Raw genomic sequence first — 23,886 nt, forward strand, 5'->3', positions numbered from 1 at the left:
ATAATAAAAGTAAGAAAATATGCTCAATGTTGAGGTACCTTAAAAAAACCAAAAGTTTATAAAATATTTAATCTGCATCAAAATATTCTTTGGAAAACAAAAATAAAAAAATGTATCCTTTATATTCTTTCTGGTTGATCTGTAAAAGTCAGAGAAATCCATAGTCCAGGGTATTAAACTGGTCTGAGAATGCAGAATGCTAACCATCCTCAAATCGTGAGGCCTTTATAACCTTAGTGATCTGAAGGGATGTGCTCCCTGGATCGCTACAGAGAATCCCACGTCTGTTTCTAATTAAAATTTAGAAAGCAGTTTAGTTTCAGTCAAAGCAGAACAAATGACCTGACTTGTACTCCTGTAAGCACAGTGGATGGACACTCCGTCCGAAAGCTTCCTTCAGGGCTCCGATGATGACGCCTGTAGAGAAGAAGGTCCTGAGGCGAGAGAGTGGTTTCCCAGAAGGCCGGGATAAACATCATCCAAAGCGAAACTTCAATCTGTACTTCACTGGGCTGGAACTTCTGCGAGGTGGAGACAGGGGGACCTTTGGTTTCACAGGACTGGGTGGTTTTTTCTTTTCTGGAACAGTGACCGTGAAGGAAAGTTCGGGTTGCTCGGACTGCTTGAATCTGGGTAGGAAGTGAGTGGAGACATGCTGGGGTTTGACCCGTGGGCTGCAGCCTCTCTTGGCTTTCCCTCTCTTGTTCAGGGCCACGTACCACTCTCGGCCTGTCTTTTCAGTTCTGTAGATTGCTGACGCATAGGTGTTATAGCTGTTTTCTTGGAATCTCTCCCTGAACTTACAGTCATCTGTAAATTTGGCCTAGAGGTGGGGGGAAAAGAGAATATTTAAGTTGTGATAATATTTCAGCATACAATAAAGTCTTGAAAATCCAAAAATTGTATGGATCTCAGATCCTCTTACTCTGTTTCCTTTTATAAAGTTATGTTTGTTCCTTTAAAAGTTAGTGTGTGTGTGTGTGTGTGTGTGTGTGTTGGGGGTGGGTTCTATATTCCTAAGTTTTCTCTACTATACAACTTTTATTCATTATGTTTAGATGATATAGTATTGTTAATGCAAATACTTAGAACTATTGAATTTAAGCATTATGAACTCTCATTTCAATAGTTATAAGTATTGTTACTGCTTTTAAAATTCTTTGAAAATTGTACCTAAAATTTAACTTAAGATTTTCCTCTCTAGGCCATAAAAGAAAAATAGAACTATATTCCTAAGAAACAATTGCCCAATCAAACATGCGTTTGTGTTTGCAGAGGGCCACACTCCCGATAGGGATGTAGTTAGCGGAGTCATATGACTCCTCTAAACAGGCATACACTTTCAGTTTTACCCGAGTGATTCTTGATGCCGAGAGAGGGGTGGCATATGGCTCTATTAATATTGCATGTGTTAAAGTTCTTTAGGAAAAAAATATATCTTCACATATGTGGTTCAAGGAAGTAAGGAAGAAAATGCAAGGGAGAAAATGCCAGGAAGAAAAAACGCATCAGCAACATTTCACCTGCGTCTTCTCCACACTCACACAGTCAAGCTAGCTAGGATGCACAGAAGGTAGTCGGGAAGAGTCTGTCAAGGTGCAGCTTACGATAAGAGGTCATGTGACCTCGGTGCACAGAGAGTACAGTCAGCAGCAGAGGTGGTAGGCAGGAGCGCAGGAGAGCCCTATGACAGCCAGCATTGCGGCTGTGTCAGGTGAGACAGTAAGAAGTTGTATGAGTGAGAAAGAGCCCCCAGGGAACGTGAGTGTGTGTGCACACACTGTGAACACCTACTAGTGCTGCAATGTGATTTCCACTTGGGATGTATGGCAGAAAGGACAAGAGATGGGGCTGACAAAAGCAAGCCAGTGACACACCCAAAAGAGCTTGTCTGCCAAGCTGAGCAATCTGGAAGTATATGACAGAAGGACAGTGCGGGTGTACAATCCATTTTCCTACCATACCCTGGGACTGCCGTCTAAGCTCTTATCTTTCGGCTCCTATGCAGAAGCCCTGCCTACATGGCTACTGTGTGAGCCAACACATTTTCCCAAGATAAGGGTCAACAGTTCCCAACAAACATAAGAGAGCCCAAACCTTGAATGGTTTAGGAGTTCCTGTACTAGTCCAGACTAACAAGACTCACAATTTCAGAGAGTCCCATTTGCTCAGAGTTCCTGGGTTTGAGAATAACGGTTGGTTTCCCCTGCTGTGGTATGCTTCTGTGTAGAAAATGTTCTGTTCCTTGCTTTTTTTTAATAATAGCAAACTTTTCTCTACAATGAAGTTCAGTACACACTGAAATCTGAAAATCTGGACCCTCAAGGAAAATTATACAAACCCATTACTAACATTCCCATAAACAAATTTTTTACCTCTGCAAATCCAAAGACACAACCAACTTTAGAGTGTTTTCAACATGTTTACCTATGTGTAACAGATGCCCCAAGTTTGTTTTTTGGGAGATATGGGGCAGGGAATTCCAGATATTCTTGTCTGTGTAGTCTCTGGCTGTCCGGGAACTTGCTCTGTATACCAGAGCCTTGAACTCAAAGAGATCTGTCTACCTCTGCTTCTGCCTCTGGAGTTCTGGGATTAAAGTCTTGTGTGACTTTAATCACACTACCCAGTGGTCTTTACACTTAGGTTCAAGCAAGCTTCTTCGCAATGGATGTATGTATGTGTATGTATATGTATATTATATGTACATATTCTTGTCAATTCCCAAATTGCCTGCCAGTGTCTGCAGAAAGGATGCTGTAGTGACCCTTGTAATAGTGCTGAACATTATTTGTTCCCAGTTTTTATTAAAGAGACTTTCTTTATAAATTGAATTTAATTTTGTCTATAGCTGTTTAGCTCTTTAAAGACTTTCCTACTTAAAAAAAACATACTTACGATTTTAATTTCTGTTATTTGGTTGATGTTTTGTTTTGTTTTGTTTTGTTTTTTGTGAGTCAAAAGCTTACTACATACCCCTTGCTACACTGGAACTCTATGTAGACCAGTCTGGCCTTTAACTTCCAGAAATTAAACTTACAGAAACTGTCTCCTGAGAGAAAGTGAGTTTTGTTTATTTGTTTGTTTACATTATGCTTTTATGAGAGAGGGCTCTCTAAGTGGCCTTGGCTGTTCTGGAACTCACTCTGTAGACCAGGCTGGACTTGAGGTCACAGAGATCCACCTGCTTCTGCCTCCCTTTAATACTGGGATTAAAGGTGCAAAGGTGTGTGCCACACCTGGCTTCCAGTTACAGTTTAAAATAAAAATGTTAACCGTCTCAGCTGTTTGTGGCTCCATAAAAGGATAAGTGCTTTAGAAAGACGTGGAACATTTCATTAAAACAATAATAGGCCTGAGCTGCAAATGGGTCCATGTTAGATTCTTAGTATTTGAGAGGACCTGGGTTTAATCTTTAGCATCTCATACAATAAAACTCTTTTTATTTAACAATGTTGCCAGATAACAAGGGCATACACAGGCTTGTTGGTTTTCGAAGTGGGCTTCATTGTTTGGTCTTGTTTACTCCATGGCTTCTAAGGAAGTAGAGACGCGTCATCTTTCTAAGGTATGTCTGACACATACATGTACTTATGTACATGTTAGTATGAGCAGCACACACAGCATATTTTAAAATATGTATCAGCTCCATCCTAGAGTGAAAATCCACTTATCCAACCCCTAAAATTATTCAACATAGAGTCTTTCTCCACTCTGAAGGTTTCCTGCTCTAAAGTTCTTTAGAAAGTCTGTCAAAGGTGATGACTATTGAGGATGGCCATTCTTCAGAGGTCACACGTCGAGATAACACTGTGCTGATGCCCTGTAGGACGTGTGCAGCCCTGCCCCCTATTCCTTCCACGTCCTACTTGAAAGCCAGAGCAAAGACAGTCAGACTGTATGGGTTTTCTTAATTGACTTCTAATTTGTGTTTTGTCTGAAAAATGTCCCCCATCTATAACGTACCAGAATCATTTGAACAAACCTTTCCACGGCCTCTTTCGCTAGGAAATCTAGTTTCATCTCTGAGGACTGGTGGGTCCTGTCAATAGTCTCACCTTCTCTAAGATTTAATGGCTACTAAACAGAGTATCTCTAATGCAACGGTCAGCGTGGAACATCTTGAGAGCCGAGTGACTGGAAAACATGTACATTTACCAAAGTGAATACAAAGACTTTTTAAAAAATGTTGGAAAATGACTATCTAGAGTGATTTTTTTCCACTTTTTTACTAAAAGTAAATTTTTCAAACAATCTATTTTGATCATTTTTCCCTCCCTCACTTCCTTCCATATCCCACATCTCCCACCTATCCAACCCCATGCCCCCCTTCTCTCTCTCCCTCTTCCTCTCTTTCTCTCTTAAAAACAATCAGGCAAATAAAAGAGAGAATTTATAAAAAGAAAAAGTGCAAGGAACACATACGAACAAAACCCATAAAAACACAAAATAAAAAAACCATAAAACACAAGCAAAAGACAAGTGATTTTTTTAAGTGCCCAAACAAGAAATATGAGAAAAATTACAAGGAAAAAAACCAACCAAACAAAAATCCCTACAAAAGTAACCCTTAGTTCATTTTGTGTGAGTCTACTCCGGGCCTGCCCTTAAGTGTGATTTATACACCAGTGAGACTCCACTGGAGAAAACTGACTCTTATTGGCAAGCAAGCTGTCCTCTGGAGCTTCTTGGCTAGGAATGAGAAATTGTCCAATTCCCCTCTCCCTTCTGGTACCCCATCTAGCTTTAACCTGTGCACTGTGCAGGACGTATGCATGCTGCCACAGTCTCTCTGAGTTCAAATGTTCATTCGTCCTGTTGTGTCTGGAGGCACTGTTTCCTTGATGTTCTCTGTACCCTTCAGTGCTCACACTCTTTCTGCCTCCTCTTCAGCATCTTTCCCTGAGTCCTGGCAGTGGGGACTAATGATGACATCCTATCATGGACTGAGTGTTTCTAGGGGAATTTCATGCTACATTCTCCTTTAAATTATAGGACATTTTCTAATAAGTATATGGTTTATAAATGATAGACATGCATTATTTCCCTAGGGGGAAGAGTGAAGTTGGCATACATGGTTTCATTTATTAAAGGCATGATATAGACAGATAAATCAAATGCTAAATGATCCACTGAAATCAGCCATAACTTTAGTATTTATCCACTGTCTGTCACTAGGGCAGCAACGTCTCAGAGCTCTGTCTTTGCTGGACAGAATGGCACACATCTGTAATCTCAGCACTCAGGAGGGTAAAACAAGAGAATAAGGGTGAAACCAGGAGTTCAATGAAACTTTGTCTCAGCAACAAAAGAAAAATAAAAACTGGGATTATCCCCATCTTTGTTTTAGATACGTTTTAATTGATTTGATAACTGTTGCTGACTGTGTAGACAAATGTTATGGCGTTTGCAGCTTCTACAGAGAAAAACTATATAGGCCCATAAGCCCTTCCAGTCTTCCTTAATGAATTAAATTATCTGTGTATTTCTCTTTCATTTTACAAGCGTCTGAACAAGTTACAGTCAAGAGGCCCTAAGTTGAACATTAAAGTGAAATATCCAAACCAACTAATTTATTGTAATTTACTATTTCTGTCAAAACAAGTAAATCTTAAGCAATTAAATTAATCTTGCTTAAATATCCAAATTGTTGCAGGGAAGGAGGGGATACATACACTGCTGATGAAAGCAAAAATTTTTTTATTGCCAAATGCTGTACTTTTGGCTATGGCTACCTAATTTTTGACAAAGGGATCAATAAACAGTGCTGGCAAAACTGACCTCTGCCTGTAAAGGAATCAAGTTAGAAGTGCATCTCTCAAGTGGCACAAAGATACCTGTGAAGTGGATCAAAGACCTTACTAAAAACTCAAAGTGCAGAAACTCCCGGAGGAAAACGCTAGGGAATATATTTCAAGTTATAGCTCCTGGCAAGGGCTTCCTGAACAGGACTCCAGTAGCCCAAGGAATGCCCCAGAATCAATGGGTGGAATCATTTGAAATTGGAACATTTCTATGCACAAAGAAAGCTACTAGGGAGTCTGCAGGATGCTGTAGAGGTAGTATCTAGAATAGACAAAGAACTGTAAAACATAAACACCAAGAAAATCAAACTGCCAGTTGATAAGTGAGTATGAACAGACAATTCCCCAAAAAGGAAATACAAGTTATCAATATGTATTTTTTTCAGGCATTCAACATCACTAGTCACTGGGGAACTGCACATTGGGAAATCGCAAATTAAAACTGCTCTGAGATTCATCTCATCCCGGTCAGAATGGCCAAGATCAAGACATCAAAAGTCAGCAGATGATGGTGGAGATGGAGGAAGAAGTAAACTTTATGCATTATTGAGACTGTAAACTTGTGTGGACATCATGGAAATTTATATTGACCTACTATCGGACCCAGCCATATTCTCCTGGACATCTTCAGCCACCACTCTGTAACCTGCCGCAGAGACGCTAAACACACCCATGTTTATTGCTGCTTTATTCACAGTATATGCGACCCTCCTAGATGACGATCCAGAGAAGAATGGGTAAGTGAAACGTGGTACATATGCAAAGTAGAATTTTATTCTGCTGTAAAGAATGGTGAACTCACGAACGTTTCAGACATTTGGTCATGAGTATTATGTCAAGCTAGGTAGGCGATACACAGAAAGACAAACTTCACGTTGTTCTCTTGAGTATTTTGGTGTTTTTATTAATGTGGGTGAGAGTAAGAGCAGGTACTGGCCAAGGAGTTAGAAAGGAGAGCGGAAGAGTGTGGAGGGAGTTAAAGAATGTGAGCGTGGTAGCAAATATGAGACAGAAACTGGCTGTGGGGGTTAGCACGTGATCACAAGGGAGGAGTTGGCATTGAGGGAAAGGAAAAGGAATGAGTAATTGCAAGTTGTCTCTGAAAATAGTGAACTCTAATACTTTGTGAGATAATTTGTAAACAAACAAATAAGTAAATAAATAAAGTGTTTTGACTCTACTGTGTGTTCTCACAGTGTGGAATCCATTCTAAACTATGGGTGCTTTTTTAAAGGTTCTTGCCGCAGATCTGTAGTTTCCGCATTGGGAAAACTGAATCCAAGGCTCTCTAGTTTTAGGCCAGGCTATGCAAATCCCAGTGCTCAAAACGCACAGCAACAGATAAGGCTACCCAAATCCCAGTGCTCAAAACGCACAGCAACAGATCAGGCTACCCCAATCCCAGTGCTCAAAACGCACAGCAACAGATCAGGCTACCCAAACCCCAGTGCTCAAAACACACAGCAACAGATGAAGATGTAGTGCATGAAAGAGGGGTCAACTTCAGTGAATTTGGAAAGATGGCACCTAACACAAGGAGTTTATCAGGCATTTCATCTATTTTTACCATGTTTTCATTGTTTGGCTTCTTTCTCCTGAGTTAATTTGAGAAAGTTAATTTTAGTTTCTTTGAAAAAGAATTAACTCAATCCAAGTAACTAAAATATTATGTACTGCAGTAAAAGCAAGTATCAACCAACGTGTGCTTTAAGCAGTTTCCTAATTGCGTGGTTCCCAGCTTCCGGTTTCTCTACCCATGTTCAGGAATGCCTGGCTCCCACCTTCAGTTTTACCAATGTTGTTGTGTATAGCTGTGTCCTGACGTAGGGCAACGTGGGCCCAGAGGAGCTTCCCTTTACCCTGTACCATGTAAGTCATACGGAGGTCCCTGCTATGCCATCCCCTCAGGGCCGTAGCTCCTGCTTGACGCTGAACACCTTACCATTCTATATGTCATTATTCCTATTGAACAAGCAAAGGATTATTGAGTTTAATAATAACCATTCCAGTAAGACAGTGGTAAATGTCAATTAGGAATTGTCTTAAAAATCAATCAGATAGCAGATTTGTATTTTAGTTCTACATAACCTCAGAAGGCTTAAAATTTTTATACAAATATCTAAATGGCTTAAGAATAAACAACTTAAGGCTATCAATATAAGTTTTTTAAAAAAAATCATAGAGCAGATTTAAGATGCCTATTCTCCTGGCTGTATCTCTAGGGACTCTATTTTAGTAAGTGTGTAATGGGAGTTTGGCCTTGAATCACCAGCAGCTAGATAGAAGTGATGGAGATGAGGTAAGATCTTATATGGAGGCCAGGGATAGAAAAGAGGTCCTTCATTTCTGGTGTCTGTAATAGCCCTGTAAAACTGCACTACTCTATATACCTTGATTAGTCTGCATTATTTACCTCCTGCAACAATCAAGATACTATTATTTGGCCTTAAATCAGAAGAATAAAGAACTGTCCACCTAAAGTCCCACATTTTCAACTACCAGATTGGACACATAGCTCTCGTCTCCTGACTGAGACGACAGTTCTTTCCATAACAGTGAAAATGAAGACCTGTCACCTCACATTTGTGTAGCCTACTTACTCTGAATTTCTTCCATTTTTTAAGACTGATAAATGCTAAGTTCCATCACCGCCCCCCCAAGCCGTCAGAGAAATGGTACATTATTACCTGCAATCACCACCACCCCCCCAGCCATCAGAGGAATGGCTTTAAACAACTTGCTTTAAACAACTTGGATTTTGAATCAACGAGTCTACTCGTTTTGCTCACATTTCTTCAACAAAGTTCTTCTCACCAACCTGACAGAAGGCAAAATTAAAGACTGATATGGGAATTAATTGCAAACCTATTCTGGATGGCAGATCACAGGCCCTTCCGTTTTTTCATATAAATGAGCCTTACCGTGTTAATGATATTTCTATACCTAGAACCTCCAGTCATGACAGGAAGAGGGCTCATAATAGGTTATTTTTCTAAGCGATGATCCTAAGTGTTGCTCGGGTCTCTCTGTTTCCCCTTTTAGTAAACACGCTGAGCTTGGGGGGCTGTTGGCTCCTCATTCACTGCCCACAGCACCGAATGTCCAGTCCAGACTATCCTCCTGGCTAGCCAGCTGGCACCCTCTGAACCCAGGAAAGGAGAATATTCTAGTCCTCACTCAGGGCTGATCAACACACATTCCAAGCCTGTTTCGTAAACTCTGCAATTAGCCTTCTTTCCAAACATGATCCCCTAAAACCCAGAGACATAAGAAAATAACCATTTGACCACATGCCTTTCTCTGGATAGCTAAGCCAACACACTTTTCCCCAATGTGTAACAAGCTATTGTGCATACGTCATGAAAACATTGAAGCACATGTGATTTCCAACTTTCCTAACATTCATAATTTTCTTTTTAGGGTTTTTGGTAATAAAATGGACTGTGGGACATCAAAGGAACTAGAAGACCATGAGCACAGGAACCCCCGCCTCTGTGCCAGTGTGAACTTGGGAACTTTGCCTTCAAATTTGATTCCTTGGCCAAAGGAAAACCTAGCAGATAAGAGGCTGTTGTGTGTGCAAACAGTGGTGTCCCAGGGAGCAAGGCCTAATGGCAGGTAGGATTTGGGCTAAATCTAAATAACGCAGGAACCACAGCTACTTGACCTTGAAATCAGAAGGAGACAGTGGAGATCATCCACCAGCTGCCAGAGAACACATTCTGGAACGATTTGTTTAAATCGAAAGTGATAATAGTTCCCAGGCGTTACACCAAAAATTCTGTACATACTACCTCATGTAAAACACCACTGTCACCACTGCAGGCTATAAATTTTCCTATTTGTTTCAACTAGAAAAGCAGTACACAGAATATTCCATAACATGACATGAGTGTGGAGTGGGATTGAACTACGAAAGTGGCCAGTGGGCTTAACTGCACACCCGGAGGGATTCACGAATCACACGTCAAGTGTGTAGGAAAGCCAAAAAGGTCCTCTGGAGGACTTTCCGTAAAGACCCCAAATGTGAAGGTGAAGAGCTGAAAGCCTGAGCAGACACCGAGTCTCAGAAAGTGCCTCCATCCAGAAGAGGTTAAGACAGAGAAGGGAGCCATGGTGATGCCTGATTAACCCTGCTGGCTCTCTAGGAGGCAACCATTCTCTCTTATTCTCCAGAACTCCTGACAAAAAGACCATACACTTCCAGCCCATAACACAAGGTCACAGAAAAAGAGTGTGGATTTGGGTGAGTGGGAAGTAGAGAGGATCTTGTGAGGAGTTGGGGGAAGGAAAACAACATCAGAATATATTGTATGGAAAAAATATTTCCAATTAGATTCTTCTAAAGCTTGCTGGGAATTTCATATAGTGGGAATATGGGTATCTTGATGTTTGGAATCTGTGAATGGTTTTGAAGAGAGGTGCACACAGATGAGGGGATGGGGTGAGAGCTTGCAACACCACCTGTCCACTTGAGGTTCAAGTAAAACATCTATTGTGAAATTGACAAATGGGACAATTCTGTCAGCGTCAGCGCTACCTCCTTCATGCTGCTCAGGGCTGTCCGCTGCAGTACGCCATCCTCGTGTTCATCCATAAAAAAAGGAGCATTCAGCACATGAATATTTTTAGGAACCAAACAGTTCTTTTCCATGTGAAAATTAGCCTTGAGAGGGGTTCTCTAAGCAATACAGTGTCACACAGAACAGGTATGTCTGTGTAAAGCTCTGCAGCAGACACATCTCCTCCTTTATAGATGAAAATCAAGTACTGGAGAGTTTGAGGAGGTGGGGAGGCTAGGGCCAAAATCATTGTTTTGAGTCCAAGGGAAGACGAGAAGGTGGAAATTAATTTACAACTTTACAGATCTGGCCTAGGAGTTCCCTCTTCTTTGCTAGTTACAGAGTGCTATAAATGCTCTTAATGATCTGCCATAGTCTTCATTTTTGATATATGGTGTAGAACTATTACTTAATCAGTCACTTAGTAATTCCTATAAGCACGTGAAAACAATATAATTCATTCCCAAACACAGTGCTATCTCTTAAACTAACAAATGCCTGCAAACCATTTGGATATCTAAAGAGGAAATTTGAAGAGGACACAGTTTCCCTTCAATCCTACAACTGTGTACCTTAGGGAAATAACTACCCCTCTCAAGCCTCTTTCCTTGCCTCAGTGTCTGATGAGGTCCTGTGAATGGGGGTCCTTTGCAGAGCTGTGAAAGTACATTGCTGTAGCCTGTCGACAACTTAGGCTCTGTTATTGGAACTGAGTTGAAATTGACAAGCCGCTTAGGGCGATCATTTTCACCAGAGTTACCTGGCTACTTTGCACTTCTAACTCACTTTCAGTTCCAACGAAAGAGCAGAAAGGCGCTCTTTAAGGCCACTGCAAGGTTATTAATATAAAGCAACTCACAAACTATGTGTTACCGAGTGTGGGTTAGTAGTTTGGGCGATAATATAATTGGGTAAGTATCAAAACCAAGTCAGGTAAACACATTGAAAGTTAGAAGAACGTGTCTTTAACGTGTTCCACTACAGTGAAAACAGGAAGCAAAGCAGCTGGGCACAAAGCCGATAATTGCTATGATTAATGCTGTTTCTAAACTCGACTTCTTTAAAAATAAATCACTTCATAATTTAATTAGGTTTCCATCTAGAGGGGAAAAAACATGCTAATAAAAGCTCAGATAAGAGAATGAAGGTTTGGACAAAATCGTGGGGCTTAATTTTTTTTTTATCTACAGTTCAGCTCAATGTCATCAGAATGACTGTTGTATCTAAGAGCCCCATTGAGTGACAAGAGCAAGATTTGCTTTGTACTGTTAAAAGTCATTATCCCATGAAAAAACTTTGGCCTGCCAGGATGAGGAAGAATAACAGATGCTGTTTTTGCATTATCTGCATTATTTCCACCAGTCATCCTTAGACATTTGGGTCAAGTTTCTAGAAATTAGTTACTTGCATTTGACAGAGGAATCATGTATCCTAACCTCTCAGCTTGACCCTTCTAATTGGCATCCATTTATAATACTTTGCTTTCTGTGGCAATTATCCTCTCGCTGGCCCGAGTTTCCATCTATTTCGTATGCACTAGTACGCAGATGAGTACATTTTCAGTGTTACAATTTTTCATCCCTCAGACAAACTCGTAAGAGGTAATCGCTTTCCTTGCTTTACTTGTCTCGTATATTAGGATACTGAGGTTCTGACGGTTTTACAGCCTTGAAGTAGAACAATGAAGAATCGTTATTTTCCAACTTGGGTGTGAATTTTTAGTGATCAAACATTATTCCTGACAAAACGAGGGATGTCTGCTTTCTCCCACAGAAAAGAGTGAAATGTTACTTTTACTTGTTCAGGCATAGCCTTCATTTTAAAAAATTGTGTTAGTCCTTGCTAGGATGAAACAACCCATAAATGAAATAAATTGCTTTTATAATTCTTGAAATTAATGACTAAAAAGTTTAACAAAGGCTTCTCATTAATCCTAGATTGTAGTGGTTTGCTACATTTATGTTATGTTTAGCTTATTGCATTTAATAAAACACACTGTTTATTGAACACTCACAAGGTCCCAGATGCTGCCCTAAGGACTTTATATGTACCATCTCACAAAACCTCAAAGAGCCATAATGTTCTTCAGAAGGTATTAATTCCTTCGGATGTAAAGGAAAGGAAATTGTAAAGTTTTCCATATACAAATGCGTGGAATTCTGGTTGAATTCTTAAAGATTCATAGAGTAAAAGGCTAAGAAGCAAATGTCAATTGATTTCACTCTTAAGTTAGATTTTCTGCATAATTTTAAATTTACAAAAAGAAATATTCAGCTACTCATTTCCTACTAATTAGAGGACTAATTTTAACGAATAATTGACTCTTAAATTTATTTAGTGTTAAAAGAAAATCACAAAAATACCCTAACTTGCTTTTAAGTGTGATACATATACACTAACACAAATGAACAGAATCTAGAAGTAGTAAAAGCTAAGAAACAATTATTTTTTAAATGATTACAAAATGAGTAATCACTCTGAGAAAAATTTTGAATGCAAGATTAGTATTAAGTAATTACAGTTGAAGTGTCAAAAAAATACAAGACAGAAATCCCCCTGCTTCATCGAGTGCAGTTTTTCTCTGGGAGGTGAGAGGCTTTGCAGTCTTCATTTTTATCTTTTACTTACTTACATGGAAATATGTAATATTACTTAGACCCCTAAACTGATATCATGAATAACCTGTAAAATCAATTAAGAATTCCTCTATCTATTAAAAGCACATGCCACCAAATGTGAGGTTTATGTGATGCCATGGAATAGCTCATTGCTGTGACGAGTCTCACCCAGGGCTCTCTAGAAAGCTAACCATGTTGATCCGTGTGCATAGGCTGGTTACAAGTACATTTACCCTTTAAAAGGTTCTATTTGTTTTCAAGACAGTAAAATGTTCCAGTGATTACTTACAGATGCATACACAATTGGTTATACAAACATATAATTTTACCAGAAAAAAATTATGTTCCTTAAACAAATTGTCTATCTTGTCTGCTCATTTTGAAAATAGTCACTTCACTTTGTTACGAACGTAAAGCCTGTGGAGCACTTTTAACAAACACAAAGTGGTTTCTACTTACACTTGCATGGAGTTTTCCTTTTTTTGACATCGCTAAAAATTTGTTGCTGAAAACTCCTCGTATTCCTACAATCCCCTGAGACACAGCAAATATTTCCAAAATACCTAGGATGACAAAAAATCCCAAAATAAAACACAGACTCTTCTACACAGAACTGTGAAGAATTCAATGTCTACTTAGACTGTTCTCAGTCTTTACTATTGAGATTAAATAAAAGAACACATAATGATCTTTTGTGACATCCAATATGTTACAGAATGGCTAGCACTGAGTGTACACTTGGAATGACTTATTTCAAGATTCACAAACTTTATTCTGCTTCCTCAGTAATTCTGTATTTGCAAATAGCAGATTGCTTTTAGTAAATTTGACAATGGATCCTTTTTAAGCCCTAAAAGTATTGAAAGTGGCTTTTAAAATATTTTTAAGATAATTCTAATTTGTTACTATTTCACAAGTATGAAAAGTTCAAAAGCCTGGAAAGTTATAAGTTCTTACATAAAACAATCTTTTAAAACCATAAAAACTACACCTAAGATACTCAAAATATAAATGACATTACTTCTGTGAATTGTTTAATGAATTATGTCTTGAGACATATTGTGCTTTATTTTCTAGAAAAGTATAATGATCTGTATGGTGTTGTCACTGTCTGGTGCAGTCTGTGTGTCATTAGAGAAGTATCTGTATGATATTGTCACTGTGTGCTGCAGTCTGTGTGTCAAGCCACTGTCCCTTTATTTCCTACAGTCGTTTCAAGAACCAAGTGTACTGAGTTCAAGGCACTGTTCACTGCAATTCATTGAGGGCTTTAGTAAGGTTCAACGTGTACTCTGCACATAGCTAGAAAGCCTGCCTAGTGCTACTGATACAGTCACAAAAGACTTTATGTAAATATGAGTGAGGACAATATTCTTGTTAGTTATACATGTGATATTGTTAAAATATATAAAACAGTGTATTTCATTAGAGCTGAAATTTAGTAATACAGTTCATCAAAGCTGGAGAAAACAAAACAAAGCAAAAACAGAAGAGGAGAAAGCAGACCTCAACACTTGGACACACCTGTTTCAAGCATGCATGCACCCTGATTATGGTATGTGGTGAGAACTCTACAGAAGTAATATTTTCCTCAGGTTTCCTTGAAATAGCATTCTCCCCTGCAGGACTTGTGCACAGTGGTTAAATTTACCAACAAAAACAATGTATATATAGAGGTGAATCGATTTACTGAAGACTTAGGGTGCACAGCAGAAGTGGAGCATTTCTCTATCTCACAAATATTACTTCGTGCTCACTCAGCTCCATCTTTCTAAACACTTAGAAACTTCACAGAGAAAAGAGAACACCTGGGATACTGCTTTGTTATTGTTGTTTTGAACAGTCTCAGCCCAGAATAAAAAAAAAAATCTCAGAAAACTGCAGACACCACTTTAGTGTTGTGTTTTTTCATGAGAATTAAAAGAAACAAAAAAATTAGAAAAACAAAAACAAAGCCCACCTAACATAGAACTTATGTAAGGGAGTGTTATTAGACACTAGTGTCCTGCATATCATTTCCTTTAAAATATTTCTAAAATTTAATTTGTGTAGAACTTAATATAAAAGTTGTTTGATTATGATACACATCCAAGGATTTAGAAGCATCATCATTTTAAGAGATACTGGCAAAGCACATAGAATACTTTGTAAAGTTACATACATCGGTTTATATAGAGTATAATAGGTATACATACATGGTGTATTTTAAAATTTTAAGCATACCTTTTAAAATTTAAAATATACTTCACACATATGATATTTAACATTATAAAACTAAATTATGAAGATTTAGTTTATTATCATTATTATTAAAAAAAGACTAGCACATCTGATAAAAAGCTATATTTGAATCAGAATTTAAGACTAATATTGGAAGCATCAGTAAAGCGTTCAAGTGTCTAGCTGATTGGAGATGAACATGTAAACACAGAGTATGTGATCAGAAGCTCCGAAGGGCCATTGTGAGAGCTCTTCTGTGTGGAATGATTGACAGAAGAAGACAATAGATGGGACCGTGGGCTCTTCATGGTGGTCTTCAGTGTACTCGTGCCTCTAGACTGCTAGGATGCATTAACTCACATACTTATGTAGCCCAATAAACATTTTTCTTATCATTTTTAATTCAATATTTTCTTTATCTTAATTATTAGGAAGCCACAACAATGAACTTGAAGAATTTTCTGTTCTCCTTATGGATGTACTCAGCTTTATAAATACTCAGCTTTATAAATGTAAATTGGTCCTATATTAATGAAAATATACAGCAGTATCAAAGATCAAATTCTCTCGTATTTTCAGTCTACCTTGTGAGATGTTGAAATTAAATAGTTTTATAAATTTTTATAAATTTATTTACTTGGTTTAAAAAAATATGTCCTTGTTTAACTAACGACTGCTCTCTGCCCATAAGATCTTCTTGTAAGGACTCATGTCCTTGTTTAACTAAGCGACTGCTCTCTGACCACAAGACCTTCTTGTAAGGCCTCATTTTGGCTCAATTAACTTGTATCGTAATACACTGTGTATTTTATTCTATATGTGTCGATTATATACCTTTTCATTGCAATTAATTTTAAATATGGGGAAATGATGAAATAATGCCTATAAAAGTGTTATTTTATTACACATTGCATTGTTTGTATGATAAACTCTAATATAAAAATCACATATTGCCCTATAATGGAAAAACTATGTAATTTTAAGATTTAGTGTTCCTGAAAGCTTAATAAATGTGTGTATATGTATGTATGCATGCATGCACGTATGTGAGCATGTGTATGTATATGTGTGCACATAAGAAATTTTTCACACAGACTACTTTGTAATTAATCTTCTAAACCTTAATGTAATTTTTACATAATATTAGAATCATAGTTAAAATCATAATTTCTAAACTAATATCAAAAATGATTTCACACAGTCTGGTTTTCTAGGATACCAAAACAATTCTGTAAGACTCAAAATGGCCTTTCCATCTCTCTCCTCCCCAAAACAGCACAAGCTATCTGTTATCTACTTTATAATGCAGTTCTCACTAACTCATTAAAGAATTCCAGAAAATACTGTAAATCTGTTATTAAATCATGAATTAATGCATCCGAAGAAACATTTCTATAAAGCTGACTTTTAAACCTTCAATGGTTTTGTGCACTAATCTTTAGGAGTTGGAGATAACAAACTGAAGGGAAATCTCTTGTTCACCCTGTGGATGCTAAGACAGTCCATAAGCAAAATTGTGGAAGGCAATTGTCTCACAGATCTGTCAGTGACTGTTTGCGATGCTGTACTGTCTTAGGGACACCCAAGTGGACTTGTTGTTGGGGTCAGTGACTGTTTTTGATGTTGCACTGTCTTGGGGACATCCCCCATGTGGGTTCATGTGTTTTGAGTTGCTCTTATTATTTATCGTGTCTCTTTCCTGTTTGAGAATTAATCAATTCATATGCAGGTACTAAAGATGGTGTATCCTCTTTCCCAAGATGTTTATGGTTAGAAGAGAGAAGGAGAGACCGAGATGGAAGGAAGAAGCCTTTCTTAGTAAAATGTCAAGGTTGATATCAAGGTTGAAAGAGACAAAGTTTCTTGGTGTCTCTACCATTGGTCCTTAATCTACTTACTTCAAAGAATGATTACACTTTATGAATAAGTTTATCTTGCAAAAAAAAACCCACAAAAAACATGGATAGCTTTCTTTCCTGTTCCTCTTTAGCTCTCTTAATATAAGAAGGTGCTGCTATCGATAATGGGGAACACATTATTATAGAGTAGGAGAATAAAAGCTAGAACAACATAGATATCACATTTTTCAATAAAGCATTTGAAAATTCCCAAAGAAAAACATGGCAACATTGAAGTCTCTCTACTCTCATCCATAGTAACAGACATGCTCCTCTGCCAAGTTATCAAATCTTAGTCTTGAATGATCCAATTTAGCTCAGTCTTTGCTGATTAAATTAGTAACAAAATTTTCCCTTGATTTTCTCTGTACAGTAAGTTCTGGTTTATCCAGCTTGGGGAGATGTCTGATGAGCATATGATACCAAAATGGATAGTCAAATCAGATTTTCAAAACAAAGTGTAAAATTGAGGACTCTCTTAGTCAAAATGTTAATGGAATTTTCATATTTTGTGTGACTGTTTTGTATAGCCATCACCTAAAGTTTTCCCTCTGAACTGCTAACTACCTAATTTCATAGTTTTAATGGCACAAGGTATGTCAACGAAAGCACTGTATCGAAGCTAAACTTGAAAGCTTGTAAGTTAACGCAACTGTTCATTTCTCTTCAGGGTTAGAGTTTATCACCCCTTGTCTTGTCTATTCTTCATCTATCCCCAGCATTTCTTTCCTTCCAACAAGGGTTCATATGCAAGATGCTAGATTCCGTACTCTGTCTTTAAAGCATAGTACTACTACTGAATGAGGCAAACCAGGGCCTTACTAATTGAAGTACCTAAAGGGGTGTTTTAGTATCTGTGGCTAGAGCATGACTTTGATAGTAAAACTAAACAAATCTTTATGATTGGCAAATATATTTATTATCAAGTAAAAATCGCCATTTTATTTGACAAAAAAAAAGTCTTATTGTGGCATCTAAAAAAACAAAAACCTTTACTAAGAGGTTTTTTCCCCCAATGCATTTCACCCTTTCTTGTGAGAGAAACACATGTTTCCATATATATTCTAAGCAATACATAGTCCAAGGTGGATGGATGGATGGATAGATAGATAGATAGATAGATAGATAGATAGATAGATAGACAGACATTCAAAGTGCACTATAGTAATCAATTGCAAGTAGATATTGCTTTTTCTTCCATGACTACCTAAGTGTAAAGAGCCATTTTAAATTTCCAAATTCCATTCCTTTCCACTGCTGTACATAAAATCGTTTCATAGAGGTGTGTTAGGAACTCCTGATACCAAAGGACTGTGACTGTGAGATTTAAGTTATGCTTTCCTTTGAAGAAAAAAAAAACTGTGGAAGGCAAAGCCAGAAAAAATGCAAAAAGGAAAAGAAAACGTAGCACAGAAGTAACCAAAACATGCATTCTGAGGCAGGTGCACTACATTAGTTACATGGATGGATGAATGAATGAATGAATGAATGAATGAATGCCAGTCTTTTAAAAGATACAAATTAAACTCTGAATGGCCTTTAAAATTGCAATGTTTGTATTCAGGAAAAAGCTACTTACAAAGTTTTATTAGTCTCTGCCTAGGATACATCTCCTCTGGTTTGTGTCCACCTTTCAATGAGGATTTTAAAATAAATTAGCCCCTAGAAACAATATGTAGCTGGCCAGTTTCTACTTTAGATAAATGAAGTCTGTTGATCTGTTCTTGCTTTCCTTCATTTATGTTTCTGTAAATTCCCTTTTAGCAAGGTCTTTGCTGCAGCCATGTTTAGCTTCAGTGGGTTTTTGTAATGAAGAAGGAACTGTTCCTCTTCCAGAACTCCCTAGTATCCTAAAGCTACTCCAGCCACAATAGACCCCAATCTACTGCTGGATACCTGCTACTGGGGTCTCTCCAGAGCAAGCAAAGGTTATGTATAGTTGGTGTTCACTCACAGCAACAAACTAGAAAAAGTTTCTGTACAAGAGCTAGGAAGATTGCTGGAGGAAGAGACTAAAGGCTGACTTGTGGTAGAACTGAATTCTGCAAAATGAGGAGAGTGAGCAGAAATATTGAAACAGAAGTAATATCGCCCTGAAGCATCAGAAAACCCACCCTTACCAGAGCAGACTGTTTCCCTTCATACACAGAGACCGAAGTTTGAACCTGAAGGGAAGGGGGTCCAATGTAGACCGTAGTGGAAGCCCCAGACTCAATGGGTTGAGAGATGAGGGCCCTCTCTGTTGTGCACTGCCTCTCCACCTGCACTTCAGTCCGCTGAAAGGCTGCTTTCCAAAGACAAAGCACGCAGCCAACAGGCTTGGAACAGCACCTGTCGGGACTGCTACTGCCAGATCTTACGTGCCTGATCCTCTTAACTCATTGAAAGAGGCTGGTTGGTCAGCCATCCCACCTATGCTTGAATTCCCAAACCCTCTCCACAGGCCCCAGCCGACTGTCAGCCCAACAAATAAAGTCCGTGGTTCTTGGAGATGAATAAACAGAAGTGTTCTAGTTTCAGGGGACACTGTTGTAGTGAGGTGTACCCGAGAGCCACCAGAAAGACAAGAGGGGCCAGGTGACTGCACAGCACTATCTCCTGGCCCCATTTCCGCTCTCCATGGGAGCCTGAGCGGTCCCTGCTGTGGCTTTTATCTGGAAGACTGAGCCCTGCTGGAAACGCGACCTGAACCGAGAGAGAAAACACCTCGCAGGACTACAGAGACGACTACTGCAAACCACCATTCACTTCAGCAGCCTAGGAGCGGCGAGGGCAGTACGAATGGCCATTGTGATGGTCCAGAAAGGCAGATGGAGTGGAAGGACAGCGGGTGGGGTGGATGGAACGCGGGTGGGGTAAGCAAAGAGGAAAGGAGAAAGAGAGAACTCAGAAAAAATTTAAGTTGGATTTTTGATTTTTTTTTAAAGTTATACTCAGTTTACAACCGTTTTTCCGCCTCCTCTGCATTTCTTTTAAAATTAAGAACTTTTCTCCAACTGTCCCTGGAAACCAAAGGCTAACAAGGTATTGTCAGGGTCTCAGCCTACTTAAACGTTGTTAAACCCAGCACCGGACTTAGTCATCACACTGCCTGTCTAGTTTTCCAGATCACGTTACTTTCTTGCAAGCAGAACTTTGCTTTCCCAATATATATGTACACATAAATTCTACGTAGACATGTGGAGTTGGTGTGTGTGTATCTACATATGTATGTATACGTGTGAGAGATGACTATGTAAAGTTACACAGAGATACTAATATGCAAACATAATATGGGATATATAGGACATTTGTAGTTGGAGACTGGAAGTACTCAAATGGGTTCTTTTCATAAACTAACGTAAATTGTGTACAGGGAATAGAGATATACTTTGACGCTTAAAGAAAAATGCGGTTCTAGTTCATAAGTAGAAAGAAATTGTACCAAGTGAAAGATTGATACTTCTTTCATTGTTTTATTTTTTCCTCCAGCTTTGGTGGGCGGCTGGTCTTTTCGGCCAGGGCATTCTGGAAAGGAGCTAGCTGTCTGTTTCACCTCGGTAACCTCACCTGGGGTTAGCCATGCCTGCTAATCCAAGACATGGGTGCGTCTGCTCGCATCTCCACGAAACCCTACGAGACTATTTCCAGAACCAGCTGAGTCCAGACTCTGGGGCTCCTAAAGGTGCCCCGTGGTCCAAGGGAACACTGACCGTCCCCTCCCAGAACAGGTTTTGTTGGACAGTGAGCAACTTACTTAACACGCTGGCTTCGTGGGAGCCATTGACTTTGCCATCCGGGTAGATCTGCAGATGGAAACCGATGCCCACTCTGCAGTACAGGCTGCCGGTCCGGCGCCCCGAAGGGCTCCACTGGAAACTGCTGTGCTCCGAGCTGCTTCCTTGGCTGCCCGGAGAAGCTGCGACTGGGGAGGAGGCAGAAGACGAAGAAAACGTCGCGCTACTTCTGCCCCGGCTGCCGCTGGAGTCCCCCGGGTTCCTAGGAGGCACGGGTTGCCCTTCGGGAGTGAGACGCCTCTCCCCGTGAGCCCGAGCGCTGAGGATCAGGTGGCTGCAGAAGATGAGGAAGAGCAAGGACAGGCTCATTCTTCCGGTCGCGGGGGTCCTAAGTGCATCTTGCAGGGCTGGCTCCGGGCTCCGTAGCCCCCGCGCGGCTGCGTGCCTCTGGCGCTGCCTCCCTCGCCGCACTGGGTGGACATAGCCTCGGGGAAGGGAGAGGGAGAGGGGGGGAGAGAGAGCGCGAGACAGCGAGGGAGAGAAAGAGAGAGAGAGAGAGAGGCCACCCGAGCGGATCTCGGCGCTGGCACCGGGATATTTATAACGCCAGTGATCTCACTGCTCCGTGCACGCCTGCGAAGCTTCCCCTCACCCGCCGCTTTGTGTACTCACTGGCCGGTGCGGGGAGGGAGCGCCGCGGTCCCGGGGGCGGGGGTGTGAAGGAGGAGGGAGATGCTATCCCGGGAGTGGGAGGAGGTGTCTTGCCCTCAGAAGCTGCCCCCGAGACACTGACTGCCACCACGCACGGGCCAGGCAATCCAGTGGTTCTCAGGATCCACCGGGTCACCCCACCCCCTGCCCAAGCCAGCGGCTCTAGAATCTGCTCTGCACGCGCCGCTCTCCACGCAAGGGGCACGGCCGGCCGGCAGCGTGGGCATGGGTTCCCGTCCTCCGTGGTCACATGTGTCCCGAGCTACTCACTCTTCACCAGCACCCGCTTTCCAGGTTGCTGGCCCCTGCTATCTGGAGCCTGGGAACCACTTTTCAGAAGGGAACCAAAAACTGATTGGCAGCAGAACTTGGGAAGGTTTTGGGGTGGGCCAGGTGGTTTCGAAGATTGGTTTCTTGCTGTTATTGATGAATTAAAGAACTAAGGTGTGAGTTTATTTCTCCGTTAGAAAGCCACCCCGAATCATTATGCCAGGACTCAGAGGCTGCCATGTAAGAAACTCTGTCAATGCACAATGTGTCCAACTTTTTCTTAGGAAAACTCTGTGTCTGTGTTGGTACAGATGAACACCCTAAGAACACCAAACACACACACACACACACCCACACACACACACACACCACTTGAACTCCAAGCAAGAATGAATTGAGTCTGAATACCAGGACTGCCCAGTTGTCCTCTCTGACCCCATGATCCCTTGCCTGGAGGAATTAGCCAAGAGCTCTCTTCAACTTCCATTGACTGGAGGACCGACCCCAATGAATGATTAATGATGGCCCCTGAATCTCAACCTAGGGAAACCTGAGAAGGGAGAATTTCCTTGTACCTAATGCTATGGCTGTTACTTATCTGAGAAATATACCTGGCTTGCATTCTTGGAATATTTCTGTCTGAAAACATATTTGAAATTTTAAACTATGCTATGATATATCACTCATTGGTCATTTAAATGAGAAGTCAATGAAGCGGGCCAATGGGGTCAACTCACATCAATCTTGCTTGATGTCCCTGACTTTACTCATTACTGAGTATCTGCTTCAGATTTCCTATCTTAATAGTGAAAACCTATAAAACAGTTGTAGATTTGTTTTCAGAATTGCAAATCTTCCATAGAAAGGCGACAGAGTGTGGAATAGCAAGTCAGCTTTATAACAGACAGCCACCCACCTGATCAACACAGGTAAGTCACCAAAGGGAATAAAGGGAATATACAAAACAAAAGATTGTGATTGAGACTGGGTGCCCCTGGTGTGCTCCTCAGCACAGTCTCTCATGGGACAGTCCATAGACTGTTGTGTTTAGAACAACACCAGGTTCCCACCGAAGGGTCCTTTTGAGGAGTAATGTCTTCCAAGGTGGATGAAATTAGCACGATGACATACTGTGTATCCCTTCTGAAGAGGAAACTATGGGCCTTACATGGTTTAGGCCACTTTTGGTGTCTCTGGATGACATCAGTAAGACTTCTGAGTCTCCCACAATCCACTGCCCATAACTAACTTGGGTCACCAGCCCCCATCCTAAGGAGTCTATGGAAGGAGCACCTGGGTAACTTCTCCCTTAGGTATCTGATCGTATCTGATCATTCCTTTTGCTGCAGGGTCAGGGAAAGCAGAGGACTCTGGGAGTTTTCTAAAGCTGAAACCCAGCCTCTTGACTTTTTACTCTTTGAGCTCCATCTTAACTGAGGCAGTATCTCTGTTACTCTTGCTCCTGGCAAGAACCAAGTTGAAGGTCAATTCCTTATCTAAGGGAGACCTAGAAAGGGTACCACCTGCTCAGGCTTCAGTCTGTCTCAGTTCAGGGCCTGGCAAGATGAACTTTTTCTGGCATTCAAGAGTTTGGGTGAGACTCACTAAAAGGAGACAAACTTCAGCTGCTTTGGGAAGGGATTAAATTTGGCAAAGCAACTTAGCTCTCTTCTCAGAAGGCAAAAAAACGTGTACATGTGCGTATAAAACCCTGCCCCTGTTGCTGCATCTAAGCAAATAGCGAAATCGCCATTAATTTAATATTTATGAAAGACTATTAAACTTGGATTGTGTTTATTTAAGGGGTGGGAGATGCAAGAACCTAGCCAGAGGAACTGAGACTGTGACAGCATGCCTGTCACCTGCCAGTGAGCTGAGTGACCAAGCCAGCCAGCTTCCCTCTGCAGCTCAGCTAAAGCTCCACACACCAGTGCTGTGCATGCCTACAGTGTTCACATCCTTCCTCACACATGACTAGCTGGTCTCAGCCAGAGCTGGGCTCAGAGAACATTCACTGTTGGAGGCGAAAATCGCTCCTTTCAGTCTCTTGTTTGCTCCCAAAATGAGTGCAAGTCTATATGTAAAGC

At 40.4% G+C, this 23,886-nt stretch overlaps 1 protein-coding gene across 1 annotated transcript; it reads right to left on the bottom strand.

Moving 5' to 3' along the window:
* Positions 1 to 475: 475 nt before the first annotated feature.
* On the bottom strand, positions 476 to 21,187 carry Fgf5 (fibroblast growth factor 5). The gene is made up of 3 exons (XM_028773752.1): positions 20,839 to 21,187; positions 13,444 to 13,547; positions 476 to 823 (listed from the first exon to the last, which is right to left on the bottom strand). Exons 1-3 carry the CDS (start codon positions 21,185 to 21,187, stop codon positions 476 to 478), a joined length of 801 nt encoding a protein of 266 aa, XP_028629585.1.
* Between the last annotated feature and the right edge of the window lie 2,699 nt (positions 21,188 to 23,886).

The sequence above is a fragment of the Grammomys surdaster genome, unplaced genomic scaffold (assembly GCF_004785775.1).
Source record: "Grammomys surdaster isolate TR1022 unplaced genomic scaffold, NIH_TR_1.0 233, whole genome shotgun sequence".
Lineage (NCBI taxonomy): Eukaryota > Metazoa > Chordata > Mammalia > Rodentia > Muridae > Grammomys > Grammomys surdaster.